Below are 16,692 nucleotides of genomic sequence, written 5' to 3' on the forward strand. Positions count from 1 at the left end.
CTTGTGGGTGGCATGGCTGTCCGGTGTTCGTTCACGGAGCCAGATCTTCTCCAGCTTTCGGCAGGTGTGCTTGGAGGCCCGGAGGTCTTCAGTGAACCAGCTGGCTTTCTTGTTGGTATGATTGTTGGAGGGTTTCTTGATCGGGGCTAGGGTGTTGGCGCAGTCGTTGATCCACTGTCTGAGGTTGCGGGCGGTGGTGTCGGGGTCGGTATGGTCGGCGGGTGGGCTCTGGGCGAGGGTGGTGGTTAGCTGGTCTTCGGTGACTTTGCTCCAGCAGCGGTGAGGCATCTGTTGGGTGCGGTGGTGCGTGGTGTTTTTTTTGAAGTGAAGTGGATGCAGCGGTGGTCGGTCCAGTGGAGTTCGGTGGTATGGTTGAAGGAGATGTGGGGGCTTGCGGAGAAGATGGGGTCAAGCGTGTGACCGGTGGAGTGGGTGGGTGTTGTGACGAGTTGTCCGAGTCCGAGGTTGGCTAGGTTGTCGATCAGGGTGGTGGAGTTGGTGTCGTCATTGTTCTCGAGGTGGAAGTTCCGGTCCCCGAGGAGGATGTAGTCCATGGAGGAGAGGGCGTGTGTGCTGACGAAGTCGGCGATGGAGTCGCTGAACTGTGGTCGGGGTCTGGGCGGTCTTTAGATGAGGGTTCCTCTGAGGGTGGTGTTGGAGTCGGTGTGGATCTGGAAGTGCAGGTGTTCGGCGGTGTTGAGGGTGTCGTCGGTGTTGGTCGAGACTCAGAGTGTTCCTGTGGACGATGGCGATTCCTCCTCCCGCTCTGTTGGTGCGGTCCTTGCGGGTGATCTTGTAGCCTTCCGGGATGGCTATGGCTATGTCGGGTGCCGAGGCGGGGTTCAGCCAGGTCTCCGTCAGGAACGTGACGTCTGGGTAGGTTGAGTCGAGTAGGTTCCAGAGTTCAACTGCATGTTTTTGGGCGGAGCGGGTGTTGAGAAGGATGCATCTGAGGTGGTCGGTTCTTTCCTGGTCGGCAGCATGGTAGGCCGGATGCTTGTGAAGCTGCAGTTCCGGCACGTGAAAGCTCCGTGGGTGTGCTTCAGGCGGCCAGGAAGCAGGTGTGTGATCATCCGGTGTTGAGTGCGTGGAGGGTTCTGGCATCGTAGCGGTGTCGGGCGTCGTGGCGTTCATGGTGTCCAGGGGTCCTGGCACTGGGCGCGGTCCAGGCACGGACGGGCACAGACAGGCTTGCCTTAGGTGCGCCAGCGGTGCGCACGCTGAGTGCGGTCGCACAGCGGCCGCGTAGCGGCTTCTATATGAGGGGATGTGGGAGGGAGGAGCAGCTGGGAGGCGGGAGCGGGGCGGCGAAAGGGATTGCAGGTGGGCGGGGCAGGGGAATAAAAACAAGTCTGGGCAAGAAAGCAAGTACAGGCACAGGGGAATAAAAACAAGTCTGGGCAAGAAAGCAAGTACAGGCACAGGGGAAAAATACAAGATTAGGCAAAAACAATGCAGGCAGAGCCGTGCAGGAGCGTGGGGAGCGACCTGCCTGCGAGCAGGGTCATAGGTCGCTCACCATAGTAAGCTACTACTCACCAGGGAAATCTGCTGCTGGTACTGAAAGTGCATGTTTCAGTCTGCATGTCAGAATTTGTTAATGAAATAGAAGAGGATTTGAGAAGTCACTCAAAATGTGTCCTCATTTTTCTTTCTGCAGCACTAATCATAATTTCTATGGCAAAATGAACCCCCTCATTTTGTTCCTTTTTAAATTAAATGTTTTAAGAGTTACCACTTTATTCCAATCAAGATGGCTTCAGGTGTGCAATACTTTTGGCATAAGTAAGACTGTTAGCGCTCTAGTTGTTCTTTAGAAGACTCTGGGAAGCTGCAGTAGAACACAAAGGAATCAACTGACAGTCGCTGCCCTTGTTGGATGTACATGTTTTACTGAGAATGTCGGACTTCATTCTCACATGCTCACATTTTAGCTTCTAGATCACCTTCCAAACCTCTGTGGGAAAAGTATGAGAAAATAGTTTTCTCAAACATGAGTCATGATATCCCAGCAGAAAGCTTTTTCACAGGGTAAAATCGCCTTAGAACACACTACAATTCCTAAAAGTAGTATGGTACCATTAACAAATGATTTATAATGGAACTAAAGTCTTGGGTACAAATTAGCCTCCTCATACTCTGCATACGCGAGAGGGGTTCTTATATTGTTTAAACGTGGTTTGCAATTTATGCCCCTTAAAACATATGCTGATGATGACGGACGGTGTGCCATGGTCCATGGGAAATTAGGACACGTTCTTGTCACTGTCATTAATATATATGGCCCTGTATCAGATGAACCTCAGGTCTTTTTTCACATGCTCACGGTGTTGCGCACTTGGCCGGAGGCGGCTAATCTATGGGGAGGAGACTTGAATACGCACTTAGACCCTCTTAGAGACAGGTCGAGCCCGCAGGGGGCACGCACTGTGAAAGTTGCTCAGTGTATTCGGGATGCTATGTTGGAGATGGGGCAGGTAGACACATGGCGTCTGCGTAACGCAGAACTGAGAGTAGGCACACATATCACCCCTGCATATAATACGTGGTCCAGATTAGATTATTGGATTTTAAATGAAGAGTGCAACAATTGGGTCACTGACATAATTATACTTACACGAACATTATCAGACCATAGCCCGGTGAAGCTCCATATTAGTCTACCCTCAACTATACATCGCCCGTTTACATGGCGATTCAGAGCCGAAGCCTTACTAGACCCTATCTATAATGATGCCATAAGACAAGCCATTACGCAATTCTTTGAAATAAATGTGGGCACAGTAGATAGTGTTGCCACCCTATGGGAGGCCTTTAAGGTCACCGTGAGGGGAGTATGCATCAGCACCGCGGCCGGCATACTGCGAGACATTCGGGGCCAACTCTCCATCATTGAAAATACGTTAGCGGGCCTGGAACGTGACTATATGGCCAAACCCAACACCAACACCCTAGCGCGCATAAAAGAACAATTACTAGAATATGATACCATGGCGGAAACTGAAACCCGTTATCTATTGTGTCATCATACTGCAAGGGCATACGCCCTGGTGATCAATTAGCCGCTAAACTCAAATTCCGAACTGAACATTGTCCCATCATGAAAATAATAGACGCACACGGGGAAGAACATTACACACTGCAGGGGATAGTTAAACAATTTAGATCTTGCTATTCGACTCTGTATACTTCACAGGGAGGCACGGATGATGCAGCGCTGGATGACTACTTCGTTGATATCGCTTGTGGCTGGCTCAGTCAACTAATAGGCGAAGAAGATATTAAAGCAGCGATTCGATCTTTATTAAACAAAAAGGCACCGTGTCCGGTTGGGCCGACAGCGGAATTTTACAAAGAATATGCCAATCTATTAACGCCCTACCTCTTAGAAGTGTATGCTGAAGCCCATGAAACAGGTATTCTCCCCTGTCCCTGAGGCAGGCCTTAATCATCACCTTATTAAAAAAGATAAACCCCCGTCCCAATGTGACTCCTATCGTCCGTTGTCATTAATTAATATTGACGCAAAGATCTTGGTGAAAATTTTGGCCACGCGACTTCAACCTTTGATGACCTGCCTGGTGCTTCCAGATCAATCTTGCTTTCTACATCACATAATTTAAGAACACTTTTTGCCATGTATCATATTTTGACCCCAGACTTGCCAGCAGCTGCAGTAATGTTGGATGCAGCGAAGGCATTCAACTCTATTGAATGGGGTTATATGTTCTATGTACTGAAGTGCAAGGGGTTTCCACCAATATTTATACGCTGGGTGCAGCTTTTATACACTGCACCGTCAGCAAGGGTCAGAGTGGGGGGCCTCACGTCCGCGCCCCTTTCCATTAACAGGGACAGTTGTCAAGGTTGCCCCTTGTCGCTACTTTTATTTGCTCTCATACTCGAACCCCTCGCTTGTGCCATTTGTCAACGTCGTAGGGACTCGGCACTCAATTTAAACCATCGCCCTGTTGGCATATCTTTATATGCTGACGACATGGTGCTTTTCATGCGTGAGCCACTTAAAAACTTGAACCCCATACTACGGGAATATATACGATTTGGTTTACTATCTGGACTTTCAATAAATTGGGATAAATCGGTCATCGTTCCTCTGACGACGATCACCACACCTCCACAAATGGAATACCCACTGATTTGGTCCGCAGATCCTGTAAAATATCTGGGGTTGTGGGTACATCGTGATCCAGAGATTGTAATCAAGGACAATTATGGCAAGGCCTGCGCGAATTTAGAATCTCAGGTCAATAGGTGGTCCTCACTGCCCCTCTCCTTGGCTGACTGCATAGCCATTATCAAAATAATCGTGTTACCACGTTTTCTCTACCTATTTAATATTATTCCGATTACACTCTAACCATTGAGCCAGTGTGGCTCAATGGTTAGAGCGGCAGACCCTGATGCAGAGGTCTGGCCTGGGACCAGGGTTCAACTCCTTCCTTGGCTGGTCTCGGCGGATCTTGGGCTCATAATTCCTCGGACCTGATTTCTCGCCTCGGTGCCCACTCTAAGCATGGGTCCCACTCTGCAACTCTGGGCAATAGCTTGCTTAGTCTCCACAACGGCCCCCTACAGCGCTAGGGATGCCTGGTTGCACCCTGAGGATGCCCAGGAGTGGACATTTCACGGGGAAAAACCAGGAAGGTTCCCTAGCGGTATGAGTACAGCGCCAGGACACTCAGGAGTATTAGTGCGCTATACAAGTACGGCTACATTTACATTTACATTTACACTACCAAAACAGCTCTTTCATACTCTGCGTACCCAACTGCTTCGGCTAATATGGAATGGAAAACAAGCTAGGGTAAGCTGGCACACACTCACTCTGGATTATACGCAAGGTGGTTTCTGTGCCCCAGATCTCTATATATACTATTTATGCGCACAAGCACAATATGCTTATTATTGGCATAATCTGCATGCCTTCACGCCCCACGTGGCGGTCAAAGACAGAGAAGCTCACCCACACCACTAGACGGAATACTCAAAACCGCAGAGGCACGCCTCGAACCGAAATAAATACAGTGGATGCCACCATAGCTGCCTGGCAGGCCATTGGTAAACTGACAGCTAAACTGCCATTGTACGCTAAATGCCAAACGGCAATCTCAGAATCATTAATTTAAAATATATCCACCAGGTTTATCATACACCCCTGATACTGTATAAAATTGGTCTTCAGGACAATAGTGATTGTAAACGGTGTCGTCAACCTGATGCAGATTTCAGGCACTTGGCGTGGCACTGCGCTTGCAAAGTTCAGGGGGGATGTTATACAGTGCTTGCAGACTATATCCGGGCAACAATTGCAATGTATACCTGTGGTGTGTTTATTGAGTTATGTGCCTAATGTTAAGGGCACAATGGATAAATTCTTAAGGATCGCTTTATTATTAGCAAAACGACGAATAGCAATGACCTGGGAAAGCTAGTTGATCCCACGATGTGACCACTGGATAAAAGATCTGGTTTACTGTAAAGAGACTATCGAGCTGTATGCAGAAGAATTACCATCATCTTCTAAACCCAAAGACATTTGGGAACTGCTACGACAGTACTTACTGACAAATTCTCAGCAGGACTCCCCGATCACTCCATAAAGTAACATTGACGTATACTATCTAATCTCTATGCAATATCAGGTATATAATGTATATTAGCCCATCTATTGTCTATCCGTGCAGTGATAGAATTGATCACTTCTAGTTGGTTGTGTTGTTTGTTGTGGTTGATGATATACCGCCACACGGTGGATTCCTGTACTAGCCCTGTTTGAAAATCAATAAACAGAATTTAAAAAAAAAAAAAAAAAAACCTTCATGATCTTGTGGTTGCCAGGAAATGTTCCACTTGAAGAAGAAAAAGGCTTTTACTCAGCCAATGCTCCGTCCCTAACGTGACAATGTCATATCTTTCTCTACGCAGAATTGGCCTTTCAAATAGAAAAAAATGCAAAGCCTACGTGGGGCACATTTCAACACAAAGGGGCTGTGCATCGGGGGATGTTTCCCTCCACCAGTTAGCTCATCAAATTCCACGCAATAAGCCAGTTCCATATTTTACCACTGGACAGAAGACCTTTGTACCTTGTGTTCCACTATTTCATGCATAAGCTATTGGAATCGCAGCGCTTGTGTGACTTAAAGTTGCCTTCTTGGCCACCAATAATTCTGCAAGGTGGTTTGATGAGTTGTAGACCCTATATGTTTCAGACCTGTATGCTGTCTTCTGTGAGAATGTTGATTTTTGAAAATGAGGCATCTTTTGCCCCAAAGACTTTGCTAAAATTTCATTTAAACGAGGATTATTCTTTTCATGCCCTCCAGCTTCCTCGGTGGGTGAGGACCACTTAAAATCAAGTGGACACTTGTCATCAAATGTATATTTGCAGGAACATTGAACTCTGTTCCAAAGACTATCTCTGTTTTGAATGGCGTTGACTCAACTACCAATGTTAGGATGATAACTTCGTGTATAAAACATTATTATGCTTTTCAGGTGCAGAGTGTTAACGAAAGAACTGGTGAGGAAAAGCAGCTGTGCAAGGGTAGGATGTGTATACTGTGCACATATATTTGATGGTGCAGTGAGCTAAAAAACGGTGATGGATCAAGCCCTGATCTGTTGACTGGGTAGGAGTGTTCTGATTAACTCAGATACTCTGTCCATCACCACCCCCTTTTTGAAATCATATATTTGGTACTGGCATTGCAGAGCTTTTAGAAGCAGTTTCCATTCTCTACAATAGGAAAATGTATGGATTAGTAGTAACAAAGTCACACAAAAAGTAACTTTTTCCAAACTTTCATCCAAGAGCTTTTCCCATTACTACTGAAGTGTGTAGCAGGGATTCTCCTTTCGCCTCACATTTTCAAATAGTTTTTCTAACTTTAGTTAGTCAAGGTTGGTCAAGGTTGGAGAGGGGTTGGCCTAAGTTAGTCAAGGTTGGAGAGGGGTTGGCCTAACGGCTAAGGCGCTCGACCTCGGACCTGGGGATCTGGGTTCGAGTCTCGGTAACGACGCCAAAAACCCCCTGTGATTCTGGGCAAATCACTTAATCTCCCCGAGCCTAAACCTATTAAAAAAAATAAAAAAAATAAAAAATGAAAGTGTGTCCTCATGTAACGTAACTGGTGCTATGTAAAGCGCTCTGATAACTGATTCGGTTCGGTTCTAGTTCGCGCTATATAAAACTCCGAGAAAAAAAAAAAGGTTAGAATAGAAAAGCACCCAACTTTGCAGGCAACTCATCAGATAACGGCAGTATTACATTCTCAGTTTATGCGGACATTGCAAATCTCTAGGATTCCATCATGATTTTATTTACATAAACTAAAGTGTTAATTCAAAGACTTCATTAACAATGTATCTCTGTTTTTAATCTTTGAAAGATCACTTTTTGTAATGCTGTAAAGCCTGCTGAGTCCTGAGTGCACTGCTGAATGGAATACAGAATGGGTGCACTCTCGAAGCCCTCCCAAACGGCTGTAAAAACATTAATGTGGCTAAAATAGAGAAATGCACTGCAGGAGTACTACTGGTGGAAGTTCCCTATTCCTTGAATAAACAGACACACTTTTCTTAGTATAATGAGTAAAAGTATTTGAAAGAAATTGATACAACCTTTGCTTATGTAAATTATTTTATATTTAAAAAATATTCCGATATAACGAGATACAACAATAAATCAAGCAACTGATACCTCCAATACGGAGAAAAATATACATTATTAATACCTTTCATTTGATAGTCAAAAGTAAGCTCTTCACCAGCCTTGATTGGGCGGATGGAAAACAGCGCAATCCGAGGAAGACGAAGATCAAGATTTTCTATGAAGACATTAAATACCTGAAGGTTTGGGTCACACTGTAAAATGAAATGATAGTTATATAAGTGAATTGCATGTTATATATTAAACATTTAACACCTTTATATTAGATCCACTTCACCTCCAAAACAAGAAACAACAGACCTTCATGCACCGAGAATCTCATTATTTATATTTGAATGCCATGCCACAGAGAAGCCATGAATAGTAAAAAAACAAAAAAATAAGTGTAAGCATGAAGACCATGCACATAATGTGGTTTCAATGAAAAGCAGAAACGGTCAAGATTACATGGGCCTCAGAGTCATCTAGTGCGAAATTTGATCTTTCTAGGTCCTCATCCTTGAGCATACATAAGAAAACAATAGAGGGCGTACTGTACTGTGTCCTAACATTAGTACACAATTCATTCTCATGTTGCGGTCAGGACAGAGGCTAACCAGCTTGCAATATATGCGGTTGGCAGAGTAATACAGTATTACCTAATTTGGAAGCACTGGGTTTTGTCCATGAATGATAGAGGGGTGCTCTATTTGCATCACTGCACCCTAAGGACTGGGCTTATGAAGGCTAATTAAAAAAAAGATAGAATTATCTGCCCAGGCAGGAAGTAAGGATTGGGATGGTAGGGCATGTATGTATTCCAATGTCACTGAAGGATCAGCTCTGTTTATTGCACACACATCCTTCAGTTAAATCACATTCTAACACGTAAAGATCTATGGAACTTTTCACACAAAAATATACACTCCTTGCCAGAGTATTTGTACACTAGATTCAGAGGTTTTCTCCAACGTTTCATTATGACCTATTCCTAACAAATTTCTCTACTTTGCTCTTAAGTACACTTAAGTACAAAGAAGGTGGATTCAGACATCTTTTACCCTGGGTCCCTCAAAGTTCGAATTAAAGACATATGTAGGGAATCAATAGGTTTTTTGATTCCCAAGCAGAATTGGGGTTCCTATTCTTTAGTGCCAGTCATCAACCTTGGGGTTATAGGTGAACTGAACACACATATTTTCTAATTCTATACACCCTCTGACTATTTTGCTTGGTCTCAGAACATTGCAAAACAAATACGTGGATGTTGCGAGATTTACCATGACATTTTCCACATTTTAACAATTTCCTTACCTTCCCCACAAAGAAAAAGGTAAATGGGTACGTTTGACAAACAGAAGAGATTCAAGGCATATAGAGATTTTGGTTGTATGTTCCAACCACGCTATCCCCAACCACGCGAGGCTGAACAAGCGGTCTTAACATCGACCCTTCCGGATGGCTACAAGGTCACATGCAGGGACCGGAACAACAAGCAGCCAGGAGGGGGCATTGCTATCATCCACAGGAACACCATCACAATCTCAGCCAACACCGAAGACACCCTCAGCATGCCCGATCACCTACACTTCCAGATCCACGTCGATCACAACACCACCCTCAGAGGAACCCTCGTCTACAGCCCCCGGGACCCCGACCGCAGTTCAGCGAATCCATCGCCGACCTCATCAGCACGCACGCCCTCGCCTCCACAGACTACATCCTCCTCAGAGACCTGAATTTCCACCTCGAGAATGCCAACGACAACAACTCCACAACACTGATCAACAACCTTGTCAATCTCGGACTCAAACAACTCGTCACAACACCCACCCACTCTGCCGGACACAGACTCGACCCCATCTTCTCCGCCAGTGACCAGGTCACCTTCAGCCACACCACCGAACTCCACTGGACCGACCACCACGGCATCCACTTCTCCTTCAAACACACAGCTCACAACCAACCGCAACGGACCCCATACCGCAACTGGAAAAAAATAACCGAAGACCAACTCATCACCACACTCGCTCGAGACCCTCCACCCGAGCCCACCGAGAACGGCACAGCAGCCCACAACCTCAGACAAAGGATCGACGACTGCGCCAACATCCTCGCCCTAATCAGGGAACCCTCCAACAGGCAAATCGACATAAGAATCATCTGGTTCAACGTCGACCTTCAGAACTCCAAGCACACCTGCAGTAGACTTGAGAGGCAATGACACAATGAACAGACACCAGACGACCACGCAGCTCTCATGAACGCCAGACGCGAACACCACCAACTCATCCGATCTGCCAAAAGAACCTCCTTCAAGGAACAAATTGACAACAACGCACACAACAGCAAAGAGCTCTTCAACATTGTGAAAGAACTCACCTCCCCCAGCTCCAATGACATACCACCGTCACAAGAACTCTGCGACTCCCTGGCTACCTTCTTCCACCGCAAGATCGCAGATATCCACAACAGCTTCGACACCCAGACACAGACGACAGACGACGACCACCCCGACTCAACACCCACTAAACACACCGATCTTCTGCTCTCCTGAAACAACATCAACGACAAAGACACCATCAAAATCATGAACACCTTCCACTCTGGCGTCTTTCGACCCCAGCCCCACCACATCTTCAACAAGGCAAGCTCCATCATTGCACCCCAACTCCGAAAGATAATCAAAAGCTCCTTCGACACCGCCACCTTCCCTGAGAGCTGGAAACATGCCGAGATCAACGCCCTCCTCAAGAAGCCCAAGGCGGAACCAAGGACCTCAAGAACTTCCGACCCATCTCCCTGCTCCCGTTCCCGGCAAAAGTCATTGTGAAGACCGCCAACGGACAACTGACCCAGTTCCTGGAGGAGAACAACGTCCTGGGCTCCTCCCAATCCGGCTTCTGCAGCAACCACAGCACCGAAACCGCCCTCATCGCCACCGCTGACGACATCAGGTCCATACTGGGCACCAAAACTGCGGCCCTCATCCTCCTGGACCTCTCGGCTACTTTCGACACCGTCTGCCACCACACCCTGTGCACACACCGCCACTACGCAGGGATCCGAGGCAAAACCCTGGACTGGATCACCTCCTTTCTCACTGGCAGAACCTAGAGAGTCCGCCTCCCCCGCACCGATCCGAAGCCATCACAATCACCTGCGGCGTACCCCAAGGATATTCCCTGAGCCCGACACCCTTCAACATCTACATGACACCGCTCGCTAACATCGTCAGAGCAAACCACCTCAACTAAGTCTCGTACGTCGATGACACCCAGTTGATCCTCTCCCTCACCAAGGACCCGAACACCGCCAAATCCAACCTCCACAAGGGAATAAGGGCCGTCGCAGATTGGATGAAGACCAGCCTCCTGAAACTGAACTCAGACAAGACGGAGGCCCTCTTCCTCGGCTCCACCACCTCCGTATGGGATGACTCCTGGTGGCCGACCACGCTGGGAGCTGCCCCGGCACCCACTAACCACGCACACAATCTGGGGTTCATCCTGGACTCAACGCTCTCTGTGACCCAGCAAGTCAATGCGGTTTCCTCCTCCTGGTTCAACACCCTCCGCAAGATCTACAGATGGATCCCCACCAAAACAAGGAGAACGGTCACCCAAGCACTCGTCAGCAGCAGGCTGGACTATGGTAACGCCCTCTACGCAGACACCACGTCTACACTCCAGAAGAGACTCCAATGCATACAAAACGCCTCCGCTCGCCTCATCCTTGGACTCCCTCGCCACAGCTACATCACCACCCACCTTAGAGATCTGCACTGGCTCCTGGTCAACAAGAGGATCATCTTCAAACTCCTCACCCACGCTCACAAAGCACTTCACAACGTCGGACCAGCATACCTCAACGAACGATTGTCCTTCTACACCCCGAACCGCCAGCTTCGCTCCTCCGACCTCGCCCTCGCCACCGTCCCAGGCATCTGCCAAAGGACCACAGGCGGAAGATGTAGGAGAGTAGGGTCTGCAATCCTATGATCACCCAGATTTTTTGCTTTTTGCTTCACTGGTTTACGACTTTCCCTGGCTGTGGGCCTGCTAATCAGACCCACAGCCTAGCTGTTCTCTCAAGTCCAAATTGGACCCAGGTACTGAATTGGCACTGGGCCCTCTCCAAGTCCCTGTACCCAGGGCTGAGGTGCACCCAGAAGTCTCCCAGGGGCTGCAGCATGTATTATGCCACCCCTGGGCTGACTAACTAAATCAGACACAACTGGCTGCTTGACAGCTGGGGCAGAGTATTGTACTCACCCTCTGCTGTAGATATAGTATTCCTATATCTAAACCTAAATGGACACACAGATCTCCTATCAGTCACTCCTATGGCAGGCCTTGACAATCCTGAAGGCAGAGTGCTTGGAATCGTGTGAGATAGTGCTCTGGCATGAGCTGAGCCTGTCTGCGGCTTTCGGGATTCATCCCTTAGCCGTTTCCATGATATCGCATACCATATACTCTTAAGTGCATTATAATCCTCGCGGTTATATGCCAACTCTGGTATCGCTTTATCAAAACATGTCGAGTAAGGTGTCATACGAATTGGAATACTAACCCCTCGCCAATTCTGGCGACGGGGTTAGCATTCCACCCTTTTAGAGGGACACGACATGTATGTAACCTGTAACCCCGGTTAAAGTCAGACAGAGCCTTAGCTCCACAAAATGGATGCTGCCACCGAGACACAAGTCTGCCCTCCTGCTGCTGGGAGTCCTCCCAGCCCAGGAGGCAAGGACAAAGGGTTTCCTGCCAGGGGCGGTGCCAGCACCGTCCCAGACAGGATTTTGTGTATCCTAGGTAGGCAGGGCTTTAGAGGAAGGTGACTGCAAGTGGCACCCCGGTGCTCACTGTGCATAGGCCGGCTTGAACCAGTTCCAGGGGCACTCCAGCCCCTGATCTGGGGAAAGCCCGCCAAAGGAGAGGGGTGTAAGCACCCACCTCCTAGTCCCACCCATAGGGCAGGACTTAGACGCGTGCCAGCCCCTTTTTGCAGGATAAAGGTAGGAACTAGCCCCCTTCCAAAGCAGATCAATCTTTGAATCCTGAACCGCCCTTCTACACGAAGAACTCAAGACTCTTCTCAAGATTTCTCCCTTGTGACTAAGGAGTAGTCACCCTGCAGCAGCAGGCACCAACCAAGTATCGCGGTTTGTTGCCAGTCTCTCCTCCGGATCAAGACTGCTCCAGCACGACGAGAACCGGCTTCCCTGGCACCTCTGACCTCAACCTACATCATCAGCCCAGCTGTGATCCGTGGGTGCGACGAGACCTCGAGGGACCGGCCATCTTCAGAACTGCACGACGCTTGTCCAGCACGACCACCGAGTGACCCTCGACCGAGTGCTTTGGGGTAAGAGAAGCCCCGACCCTGAGCAGCTCCAGCACCGAAGTTCAGCCCCCCTGCATCCACGAGATCTGCGTGGGGCCCTTCTGCTTTTTGCTGCTCACCGCGTTGTCCAGGTCACTTGCCCGTTGGCTAGTGACCCTCTGACGACGAACTCTAACGACAAACACCGCTGGTCTGGTTGCTCCAGACTGGCCCTTGCTTCCCTCCATCAGAGAAGCACCCTGGACCCTCCTGGTCCACTCCAGACGCCATTTTAGGTCCACCGCGTGGTTCTTGCATTTGCCAAGACTTGTTGCCCCAATCCTGGGTCCAGCGACGTCGACAGCAAGTACCTTCGTGGGACAGCTCGCACCTCCATCCTGGTCGCCGACAACGCCTCCTGGTCCGAGAGACTGCAGAGCCCAGCAGCGTCCACTCACCTGGCTGAGGTGACTTCGTCCGGTGCCATCTTGGTGCCCACCCAAATCACTGGCTAGTGATTCAGAACTTGGTCCCCTCTGCTTACAGGTTTCTTCTTCCCTGATCCAGGCTTGGATCACCACGAACTTCTTCACTGGCCGCCTGCCAGCAACTTCTTTCTTCAGGCTCCCGGATCTTCAACAAGGGTTTCCGACGCAACTTGAACCCTATGCAGCCGCAGCCCCTGGGCTAGGTAAACTGGGTGCTCCGGTGCTCCAGCATAGTCCAACACCCTAAGTGTTCGGATCCACCCTTGTTTTTGACCCACCTAGTCGGGTTCGCCCGAGAACAGTAACTTTGCAATTGCTAGTATCCATAGACTTGTTCCCGCATTACGCGTGAGAGTTCCCACTCTGCACACGGCGTCCCTAGGCCCCCTGCTTCTAATCTAAGGGTTCAGCATTGTAGGCCTAGCGTTTCTACAGTCTAGAAAAGTATTACTTACCTGCTAGTAACTTCGCATTCCACTTCTTGTGTATATGGTTTTTCGTGCCCCTCGGGCATTTGTGTAAACTGTGCGACTTTCAGTAATTCTTTAAGAGTTTTGTTGTGTGCTTAGCTCCCTGTCTCATAAAGAGCCAGGGTAGTCTTGTTATAAATAAATATACTTTATTTTTCATAACAACTTGTGTGGTGTCCTTTCACTTGGTGTTCAAGGGGTAATGTGATGGTAAAACAGCTGGCTTAACACGCCCTCTAGAGTCTTAGCCTTAGACTGCTCGTATCCATGCTACTAGGATAGCTGGTCTATAAGGTTGACTTACAACCAATCATCAATAAGGGTTGTCTGGACTGATACATAGTGATCACTAGAATAGTGAGCACTGCATATCAGGCCAACTTCTCACATTGGTGAGCAGCGGTTGGGATTTGAGCTTGCTGTTGTTTTACCACGCATATCCTAAGAATATCATTTGAAAGATCACATTAGTACTAAGGTACATATAACTAAGCTTAGACTACTCTGAGTTCTACTGAACCAGCTGTTGTAGCTCCTAGGGCCTAGCACACCCTATACTACAACTCTAGCAAGGGATCAGTAGGTAAACATATAGTGTAGGTAAGTGCACCACTTACACCTCACTAGAAAAGCATGTCTACCCATGGAGAGTCTACTGAGACTCCCCTTGTGGTTATTGACCCTCCACAGGTCAAATCAAGATATGCAGCTTTCAGTTTCCAGGAGATGAGACAAGTGTGTACCTCCAGGAAACTGAAACAGGGGTCTAACCCCGCCATTCCCTTTCTGATAGGTCTCTTAGAGACATATGATGCTAGGAAAGCATCTCAGGGAGATGGGAATATGCCAGCCCTAGAGGGACACCTTTGCGATCCAGACCTCCTTGGCACTGAAAATGCAGTTGAGGAGGAGGAAGAAGAGGAGACCTCTGGGGATGAGGCAGACAAGAGGTCTGAGTTAGTCAGCAGACTTACTAGGGCCAACTTAGACCTACTTAGGGAAGGATCTGGGGGACCCCCAGTACTGACCCTAATGAGGCCTAACCTTGGAGTTAGGAGAGATAGATCTCTTTCTAGGGACTCCAATAGATCTCTGCACTCTAATGCCTCTTCTCAGAGGAGGAGGAATTCTCCCCAGAGGAGACTGACTTCCCCTCAGAGAATAGAGCATGAAGCAAGGATGAGACAGGCTAATCTGAGGATTGAAAGGGAAGAACTTGCCCTGGCCAAAGAAAAGCTTGCCTTTGCTAGAGAGCAGCAGATGAGTGGGACAGTTCCCACTGGTGGCAGCAATCTCCCAAGAGAAAAAGAGAAGGGGTTAGATACTAAACACCTGACAAAGATTGTGCCCCCCTTTAAGCAAGGGGATGATATCCAAAAATGGATGGCTGCTTTGGAGAGGGCCTGCACTGTGCAGGGCATTCCCCAAAGTCAGTGGGCAGCTATACTGTGGCTCTCCTTTGATGGCAAAGGTAGAGATAAGCTCCTCACTACAAGAGTGGAGGATGCTAACAATTACCAGGTCCTGAAAAATACACTGGTTGATGGGTTTGGTTTAACCACTGAGCAGTACAGGTTGCTGTTCAGAGACACCCAGAAAACTCAGTCTCAGGACTGGTCTGACTTTGTGGATTGTGCCACTAAGGCTTTGGAGGGCTGGTTGCTGGGTAGCAAGGTTACTGATTACACAGGATTGTATAATCTGATGATGAGAGAACAAATTTTAAATAATTGTCAGAACCAGTTGTTGCACCAGCACCTTGATGATTCAGATCTGACCTCTCCCCAAGAATTGGGAAAGAAGGCAGACAAATGGGTCAGAACAAGGATCAAGCAGAACCAGAACCAGAACCAGGGTGGTCAGAAGAAAGCAGACCAGAAGGGTAATACCAAAAGTGAAAAAAATGACCAGAAGTCTTCAACAGGTCCCCAACAAACCAAAGAGGGTGGGGGTCAGGCTTCACAGCCGAAAAAGAAGACTCAAGAAGGCCAGTCAAAAAGGTGGTGCCAGTACTGTAAAAGTAAGTCTTACTGGTTTAGTGAGTGCACCAAAAGAGGAGGGCAAACTCCTACCACTACAGCCCCTAAGGCAACTGCACCCCCTAGTACAGTCAGTAGTGGTAGTGCACCTCCCAAGGGACTAGTTGGGTTAACCTTGGGAACTGAGGAGTCTGACAACTTAGTTGGCACACTCACTCAGGCTGTCCTTGTCTGTACAGGGGATATGGATATGTCCCCTGATGTAAGTCCCAATACTTTGGGCAAATACAGGCAGACACCTTTGATAAATGGCAAAATGGCTCAGGCCTATAGGGACCCTTGTGCCAGTGTCACCATGGTGACACCTAACTTTGTGGACCCTGGACAGATCATGCCAGGTACAGATTTCCTGGTGACCAATGCCAGCAACGTCACTACCAGTCATAGTATGGCGATTGTTGCTTTCTCCTGGGGAGGGGTAAGTGGCCAAAAGAAAGTTGTGGTTAGTTCAGACCTCCCAGTGGATTGTTTGGTGGGCAATGATTTGGAGTCATCACTATGGTCAGAAGTGGAGCAGAGGACTCACATGGAAATGTTAGGCTTGCCAGCACATGTGCTTGCTGTGACTAGGTCACAGGCCAGAAGATGCCCCACTGAACAGGTGCTGGATCCTGGAAGAATGGACCAGACACCTTCCAAGAAGAAGAGCAGTAGGGTTAAGGCATTGCCTTCCCCCTTGCCCCAGGTTGAGGATC

The 16,692-nt window shown here is 48.3% G+C and overlaps 1 protein-coding gene across 2 annotated transcripts in view; it reads right to left on the minus strand.

Annotated features, from left to right (window-relative positions):
* Window positions 1–16,692, minus strand: part of SUV39H2 (SUV39H2 histone lysine methyltransferase) — a 341,600-nt gene that overhangs the window by 59,061 nt on the left and 265,847 nt on the right. For both annotated transcript variants that reach the window (XM_078655014.1, XM_078655023.1), the window contains exon 5: window positions 7,758–7,887. In XM_078655014.1, coding sequence (XP_078511140.1) covers window positions 7,758–7,887 — 130 coding nt within the window. The remainder of the gene's footprint in view (window positions 1–7,757; window positions 7,888–16,692) is intronic.

This window comes from Lissotriton helveticus, chromosome 1_1 (genome assembly GCF_964261635.1).
Source record: "Lissotriton helveticus chromosome 1_1, aLisHel1.1, whole genome shotgun sequence".
NCBI classification, from domain to species: domain Eukaryota; kingdom Metazoa; phylum Chordata; class Amphibia; order Caudata; family Salamandridae; genus Lissotriton; species Lissotriton helveticus.